The sequence below is a fragment of the Carlito syrichta genome, unplaced genomic scaffold (assembly GCF_000164805.1).
Source record: "Carlito syrichta isolate Samal-C Ts95f unplaced genomic scaffold, Tarsius_syrichta-2.0.1 Scaffold288281, whole genome shotgun sequence".
NCBI lineage: Eukaryota > Metazoa > Chordata > Mammalia > Primates > Tarsiidae > Carlito > Carlito syrichta.
Window position 1 is genome coordinate 68,916 of NW_007232377.1, and position 8,720 is coordinate 77,635.

The 8,720-nt window shown below is 50.1% G+C and overlaps 1 protein-coding gene across 1 annotated transcript in view; it reads left to right on the forward strand.

Annotated features, from left to right (window-relative positions):
• DESI1 (desumoylating isopeptidase 1) overlaps window positions 1–1,680 on the forward strand; it is a 23,895-nt gene extending 22,215 nt beyond the window's left edge. Inside the window, exon 6 of the mRNA XM_008053558.1 lies at window positions 1,360–1,680. Within this exon, the coding sequence (XP_008051749.1) occupies window positions 1,360–1,453 (94 nt within the window). The 3' untranslated portion in view covers window positions 1,454–1,680. The remainder of the gene's footprint in view (window positions 1–1,359) is intronic.
• The last annotated feature ends 7,040 nt before the right edge of the window (window positions 1,681–8,720 follow it).

Sequence of the window (8,720 nt, forward strand, 5' to 3'; positions counted from 1 at the left end):
AGGCTGTGGTGGCCGGGAGCAGCCACTGCACTCCAGTCTGGGTGACAGAGTGAGACTCTAACTCAAAAAAAATAAAAAATAAAAAATAAAAAACTTTTTCTTCTTGTTCACAAGAATTAAAGATACAAGCACAAATCAGGCATGGTAGCTCACGCCTATAATCCCAACACTCGGAGGCAGAGGCAAGAGGATTGCCTGAGCCTAGGGTTCAAGACTAGCCTGTGCAACTTGGTGAGACCTCATCTCTACAAGAAATCAAAAAATTGGCCAGGTGTGGTGACTCAAGCCTGTAATTCCAGCACTTTGGGAGGCCAAGGTGAGGGGATTGCCTGAACCCACAGCTTCAAGAACAACCTGGGCAACTTAGCGAGACCTCATCTCCACAATAAAACAACAAACTAGCTAGGCATGGTAGTGCATGCCTGTAGTTCCAGCTCCTTGGAAGGCTGAGGTGGAAGGATCACCTGAGCCAAACAGGTCGATGCTGGGGTGCCCATGAGTGTGCCACTGCATTCCAGCCTGGGTGACTGGGTGAGACTCCAACTCAAAAAAAAAAAAGAAATCAAAAAATTAGATGGGCATGGTGGTGCATACCCGTAGTTCCAGCTACTTGGAAGGTTTAGGCGGAAGGACCACCCAAGTCCAGCAGGTCGAGGCTGTGGTGGCCGTGAGCATGCCACTGCACTCCAGCTTGGGTAATAGAATGAGACTCCGACTCCAAAAAAAAGAAAAGATACAAGTTCAGAAAGCTTCTCTGTATGTAGCCAGCCTGTTCAAACTACAGTTAACCAGGTTTTGGAGGCTCTAAGGAGGGAGCTCCAGGAGTAAAAACATACAGCAGGCTATTTTAGAGATGCCCTCTAAGAAAACTGATGTGTGGTCAAGTATGGCGGTTCATACCTACAATCCAAACACTTTGGGAGGCTGAGACAGAAACATTGCTTGAGACCAAGCATTCAAAATCACCCTGGGCAACGTAACAAGACCCCATCTCTACAAAAAAAAAAAAAAAATTAACTGGGGGGGAGGGCATCATGCACCTGTAGTTCTAACTTTTTGGGATGCTGAGGTGGAAGGATTGCTTGAGTCCAGGAGTTTGAGACTGCAATAAGCTATGATTGTGCCACTGAACTCCAACCCGGGCAATAGAGTGATACCCTCTCAAAAAAAAAAGAAAAAAGCCACAAAACTGATGTGTGAGGCAGGTGAGAACATTAAATTAGGTGATAAGGTCCTCCCTCCTGGTGTTTTAGTACTGCCTTTGCCACCTACTCCTTCTTCTTACCTACGGACAGTGTGGGGTATGCCACAGCAGGTGACATCAGAGCCCACCTAGCTTATGTTTCTGTTTTTTTGCAGGCCCTTTGGACAGGCACTTCGGCCCCTCCTGGACTCCATCCAGATCCAGCCTCCTGGAGGGAGCTCCGTGGGCAGACCCAACGGCCAGAGCTAACAGGACTGCCTGGGACCGCCCTGCCTCACCAGGGCTTTTCCTTTTTAAACAAAACAAACCCTACCAGATTTCTATTTTATAATTTTACATCAGAGCTAACAACCAGGGGACGGCTTTTTAAATTTCCCAGGGAAGGAGATCATCAGGCTGCATGTAGGACAATGCTGCTAAGAAACAGAACAAAATGCCATCCCTTCTAATAGTATTATACTAATTTATTAAGGCTGTCTTGTCTGTGAGTTCACTTTTGACGCTGTTTCCTAAGCGTCCTACACACTGGAAAAAGGGAGGGGATTTGTTTAAGCAGAAAGCCAAGAGGCACTGTTTGGGGAAACTCCAACCTAGAACCTCTTTCCAGAGAACACCCATGCTCTACCCTAGGTGGTAGGGCCCAGGTGAGTTTTATAGCATCCGTGACCCAGAAGCAGTTACTCTCTAATATTAAATGAACCAAAGGATTTGGTGCACATGGGACAGTTTCAGGATGACTAAACCAACCTAAGTGAACTCTTTAGCTACAACCTTCCTCTTCTTCCCTCCCCTATCCCCAAGCGAGGCCAGGACTGGAGCAGCCAGAGCCTTGGGATCAAGGGAGAGTGACAACAAGTATCAGGCCAGAGAAAACAGGATAAAGCCATTCCTCCTCCCACCTAGATGGATTGCCAATCCTCTACCATCAATTTTGGGAAAACTGCCTTGCTGCCCATGAGGCTGCTCTTCCTCAGCACAGCTGATATGTCACAGTCAATGAGGTCTGGCCTGGAGTGGCAAAGACCCAGGCCTTTTGTCTACAAGTAATGATGTAGGTTATTTGTGGTTTTGATAACCATCACCCAGATCAGTGTGCAGTATTTGGTTAGGGACAAAGAGACATGATTCCCTGCCCTAGGGAGATATCCCTGATGTAAAAAGAATAATGGACCAGACTCGGTGGCTCAGCCTGTAATCCCAGCACTTTGGGAGGCCTAGGTGAGTGGATTGCCTGAGCCTGCAGGTTTGAGACCAACCCAGGCAACTTGGCGAGTAAATAAAAAATTAGCTGGGCATTGTAGCATGCACCTGAAGTTCTGGCTACTTGGAAGGCTAAGGTGGAAGGATCACCAGAGTCCAGCAGGTCTACACTGGCGTGGCTGTGAGTGTGTCACTGCACTCCTGCCTGGGCGATAGAGTGAGACTCCAACTCAAAAAAAAAAAGAATGTTGTGGAATCAAGGTGGTAGAAAACTTAGAATTATTGCTGGAAAAGACTTTTACATTATTCTAAATGTGTTTTGAAGGCACACATTATTTCTGTTGTCATTTTGACTTTGAGGAAGCATGGTTGGAGCGTGAATGGGCATTTTCCTAATGACTTGCTGCTAGGAATTGACAGGCAGGGAAGAGTTTGGGAGTCTCTGATCTGGAGAGACTTTCAGATTCCTTCTTCACATGAGCTTCCCATTAGTTAGCTTTTGGAGAAGTGAGTGTGGAGAAGGGACTCAGAGCTGCCAGGTACCCGAGTCTCAGCTCTGATACAATGGGCCACTGCTCCCTGCCACTTCTCAGATTTGAACTATGTTGCTGCTTCCTGGGGGGTCTGGCCGGTAGCAGGGACCTTTCCTCTTTGAAAATCCACTGCTCATCTCTGGCCCCATCCCTCCTGTCTGTGCCATTAGCTATAGCAGTTGGCATCATCAGGGTCTCAGCTAGAGGAAAAGATGTCATTCCGCCTCAGTGTTTGCCTGTGACTTGACTAGGGGCATGTCCAGCAGGGATGTCAAGTGGCATTTTGGAACTTTAAGATTGGAGGCCAAACGGGTCAACAGTTTAATTCTTCTCTACACCCACTGATTTGCTACTGTGCATGGAAATGATACATTAGAGCGGAAACTAGTAGGGACTCTTGGGTAATGGTGACATGCTGGCAGAACTGGGCCCGAGGAGAATGGCTTTCAGGGGCTGGGTTTCTTCTGGGAGGGCAGCCGGTGGGTCAAAGCCAGCACTCTGCTTCCCATCAGTGTTCTTCCCTCTTCCAGCTTGCCTGACCCAGCTCTCCCTGTCTTCCAGGCTCCTGCTCCAGACCTCTCTTCCCAGAACTCTCATCTCTATACAAAGAGTGCTGGGCGCCACAGTTCCTTTTATTTCTCCTCTCCCAGATCCAGTTCCAACTGATTTTGCTCCTCCCAGCGTTCACCCTCAGACCCAGAGCTATTCTGAGAAATTGGCTGAAGTGGCTTCCCTAAGAGAATTTGAGTCACTTGTTTCCTTGAACAGCCCCCTTCCTGCCCAGCAGCCATTTGTGCCAATGCCTGTGCTCTAGGGTTTGTGGAGAGAGCTGGAGGGATCAGTGAACAGTCTTCCAAGAGCTCCGCAGGAGGGCAGACTCTCCCTCCCCCCATGCAAGCCCCTGTCACTAGCTGTGGAAGCTCAGACTTAGGCTAGGACCCCACAACCCCATCCCCACACTTCTCTGTCCATCCCAGAACCTCAGGAGCATGCTCACTGTGACCAGTTAACACCATCTGGATGTGTACAGGCAAGCAGAGTAGGAAATGAGTCATGTGCTTGTGCCACGGAGTGGACACCTCTATAGAGGTCCGCTGGTTTGAAGAGACAGGGAAGGAGGAGGGACGAGACTGTCACCCACTCCCAGAAATAAATCTTGTACCTTTGAGATTCCTTTATGCCCATGTGTCAAACTAAACTGTATCTAGTACGGAGGTGTTTGCTGGTCTTTGGTGTTTTTTCTAATGCAATAAACTCATTTCTGCCTGCTGCATTTGTGTAGTGCCTGAATCAGGTCTGGTTATGCGTCCAGCATAATCCAGTTATACAGTGACCCCAACCTTCTCAATCTGTCTTTCTTGGAGCTTAACTTTAATGAGCCTGGATATGTCACCTTTGCTTGGTTCTAAGCCATGTAAATAAGAAGTGACAATAGCAAGAAAGAATGTCTGACTTCCACTGCTGCTTTGTAAATATGGGGAAAGGGCCCAGAGGGAATATTACTTGCCCAAGGTCACTTTGCAGCTGGAGTAAGAATCAAAGCCTGATCTGCCAACTTCAGATTCTGAAGTCTTCTTCCAGGGGAACTTGGCCATTGGGAGTATCTGACCCCACCAAGAAATGTTCACTTCTAGTCTCCACTCGGCTTTAGGCTGGGTCTGTGGCCCCACAGATCACCTCAAGTGCTGGGGTTGGGGGGTGGCTCTCTGAGTGCCCCCTGCTACTACCAGAAGTGCCAGCTTGGTGGGCAATATCTGCAGATTCAGTCAGCCAACTTCAAGTGAGTGCCTTCTGTTAGCCTGACCTGTGCTATGTATATTTATTTGCACACAATGGACTTGAGATGTAGGGATTGGGCCCATTTTACAGAGGAGGAAATGGGCAGAGCAGCTAGGTGATACAGCTGGCTAGTAGCTGAGACTGTGCCTGAATCCAGGCCATTTTCTCACCACCTTGCCACTGAGACCTCATCCTTGTCCTGTGTTTTTCCATTGTGCTAACTTAAGAATAAAAGAGTTCGAGACCCGCCTGGGCAGGGGAGACCTCATCTCTACAATAAATCAAAAAAATTAGCCGGGTGTGGTAACGCGCGCCTGTAGCTCCTGCTACTTGGAAGGCTGAGGTGGAAGAATCGCCGGAGCCCAGCAGGTCGAGGCTGCCATGGCCGGGGGTGGCCACTGCAGTCCAGTCTGGGTGACAGAGTGAGACTCCAACTCAAAAAAATAAATAAATAAATAATGAAAGAGGCCGGGCTCGGTGACTCAGCCTGTAATTCCGTGCCTTTGGGAGGCTGAGGTGAGTGAATTGCCTGAGCCCGCGGGTTCGAGAACCGCCTGGGCAGCGAGACCTCATCTCTACAATAAATCAAAAAATCAGCCGGGCGTGGTAGCTCATGCCTGTAATTCCGGCTACTTGGAAGGCTGAGGCGGAAGGATCGCCGGAGCCCAACAGGTCAAGGCTGCAGTGACCAGGAGCGGCCACTGCACTCCAGTCTGCGCGACTGAGTGGGACTCCAACTCAAAAATAAAATAAAAGAGGTCTGGCTTTCTCCAGAAGACACAGTGCAGGTGGCTTTGGTTGACATATTTGCTTCCCAAGAGCTGACACATTCAGAGGCAGGAATCCTTAAGAGTGTCTCTACTCTTGGGCACTGGGCACGATGACTCATGCCTATAATCCCAGCACTTTGGGAGGCCGAGGTGAGAGGACTGCTTCAGCCTGCTGGTTTGAGACCAGCCTGGGCAACTTGGTGAGACCTCATCTCTACAATAAATCAAAAAATTAGCCAGGCATGGTGGCACATGCCTGTAGTTCCAGCTGCTTGGAAGGCTGAGGCAGAAAGATCACCTGAGCCCAGCAGGTCGAGGCTGTGGGGGCTGTGAGCATGCCACTGCACTCAAGCCTGAGCACACAGTGAGACTCCGACTCAAAAAAAAAAGTGTCTACTCTTAGACAGCCTGGGCTTCAGGCCCAGCTTTGCCACTTGTGGGTCTGTCCATTTCACTCTGGCTCCTTATCTACAAAATGGGGTAAATAATACCCACTTCACAGGGTGGTGATAAAGAGTAAATGAAAAGTGTTTTGCCCAGCACAGATTAACTGCTCAATGAATGTCAGCCTAAGAGGGCAGAATGCACTCATTGACTGGGAGTCCCATGAGCCAGCACCTTGCAGAGGCCTAGGCCAAACCTCCCCAATAAGGGCAGTTTACAAAATAAAGTGCTGCCACGTACATCCACTTGTTGGGGGAAATGGCAGAAAACAAGTGTTCTGCCCTTAGACTTTGCAGCACATGCAAGTCAGTCTGGGGATAAATTCATTCAATCCCACAGGAACCCACCGCATGTGAAGCAGCACTGGGCTCTGTGTAAGGGGCATAGTGATGTCAGGGTGGGCAAGGCCCTGCCCAGGCAGGGATTATATTCCAGGGAAGCTGGGAGACTAGAGGGTGGCAAATTAGGTGATCCAGATGGTGATAGTGCCAGAGAACAAATAAAACCATGGTGGCTGCATAGTGTTGGGGGCGATGTGTGTTTGGAGGTTGGGGGAGGCTTCTCTGAGGAGGTGATAGTTCATCTGAGGCCAAAATAATGAAGAGCACGGATCTGAGGGGAGAGAGATCCAGGCAGAGGGAACAGGAAGGGAAAAACAAAACACTGGAGGGAGAGCCTGAGATGAGGCAGCATGGCAGGAACACAAGAGCTAAGGAGGTAGTTGTAGTGGGAGGTATTGGGGCTAGGGGAGCCAGGTGGTGGTGGGCCTTGGAGGTCATGGGAAGCCTGAGAACGATAGGACCGGATGAGACTGGGGTGAGGAAGGCAGCAACAGAAAAGGTATGAGGAGAGTGGTGAACCTTGTGCCCAGATCTGTGGCGAAGACCTGGAAATGAGTTTGGGCCCTGCCCTCCAGGAGCTTAGAGTGCAGAGGGACAGAACAGCCCCTGTGCCTATCCGCAGGAGGACTGCAGAGCCACTGTCAGCCACTCCCCCGCCTCTGTGAACTTGTACTGGGCAACTCCAGCTTTGAGTTGGTGTGTGCCGAGATTTCTCAATTTGTTTTTTTCCAAAATGAAAATAGTTTTTGTTATATGACTATAAAGGTAATATGTATTTAGAAAATTGAAGCAACCAATAAAAGCACAAAGATGAAAGAAAAAAGACCCCTGAAAGTCCATCACCCTAAGAAACTAGTTACTATCTTGTGACCATCCTTGCAGATGTTTCTGTGCATTTGAAGACAACATGTGCTCCACATGCTCTTTGGTACCTTGTTTAAATCAACCAACATAGAGTGAAGATCTGTACTCACCCTAGTGAGGTGGAGGTGGGGGGGAGGGGCAGAGGTGGTGGTAAGGATAGAGGAAACCAGGCGCAGTGGCTCATGCTTGTAATCCCAGCACTTTGGAAGAGGTGAGAGGATTGCCTGAGCTCAGGGGGTTCAAGACCAGCCTGGGCAGCATAACGAGACCACGTCTCTACAATACATCAGAAAATTACCCGGGTGTGGTAGTGCACGCCTGTAGTTCCAGCTACTTGGAAGGCTGAGGTGGAAAGAGCACCTGAGCCCAGCAAGTCGAGGCTGCAGTGGCCATGAGTGTGCCACTGCACTCCAGCCTGGGTGACAGAGTAAGATTTCAATTAAAAAAAAAAGGAAGAGCCGGGCTCGGTGGCTCAACCTGTAATCCCACGCCTTTGGGAGGCTGAGGTGAGTGGATTGCCTGAGCCCGTGGGTTCGAAACCTGCCTGGGTAGCGAGACCTCATCTCTATAATACATCAGAAAATCAGCCGGGCGTGGTAGCGCACGCCTGTAGTTCCAGCTACTTGGAGGGCTGAGGCGGAAGGATCGCCGGAGCCCAGCAGGTCGAGGCTGCGGTGGCCGGGAGCGGCCACTGCACTCCATTCTGGGTGACAGAGTGAGACTCCAATCAAAAAAAAAAAAAAAAAAAAAAAAGGATAAACTGGGCTTGGTGGTGCAGCCTGTAATCCCACGCTTTGAGAGGCTGAGGTGAGTGGATTGCCTGAGCTCGCGGGTTTGAGACCCGCCTGGGCAACTTGGCAAGACCTCATCTCTACAATAAATCAAAAAAATTAGCCAGGTGTGGTAGTGCGCCCCTGTAGTCCCAGCTACTTGGAAGGCTGAGGCGGAAGGATTGCCGGAGCCCAGCAGGTCGAGGCTGCCATGGCCGGGGGTGGCCACTGCAGACCAGACTGGGTGACAGAGTGAGACTCCAACTCAAAAAAAAAAAAAAGATAGAGGAAACTCTGAGAACATTCTAGCAGTGTTCCCCAGAGCCTGAGGGTGCTGTTAGTGGAGGATGTGGAGACAGGACCTGCTTTGGAGTGGGATGAGGGTGTGGGAGGATGCCTGCCAGCCCTGAGTGGGGGTTTGGACCATGTTTCCTCATACCCTGATAGGCTGTGGCCTAGGAGGGCAGCCAAGGAGCCCAGCAGGGGCCTGGCACATCATTGACTGTGAGGCTTTGACCACGGAGGCTGGAAGCTTTGGAATGGGGCGGAGAGTGGTTCTGGGACTGGTCCTGATGTTCAGGATGCCACCACTATTTCCCCAGCTGGAGAGCTGGTTAAGGTCAAGCTGCAAAGTGATGGATACCATGTAGCACTGTGGACTTTCACACCTCACCCAGCTTACTGCCAAACTGGGGGCTGGGACTCCAGGCCGCCTCAGTAAGCCTGCCTTGCTCTCCAGAAACCTCAGCCCCTATGTGGCCCCCCAAGGGCCTATGGAGTAACAGCCAAGCTTCTTTTTTTTTTTTTTTTGTTGG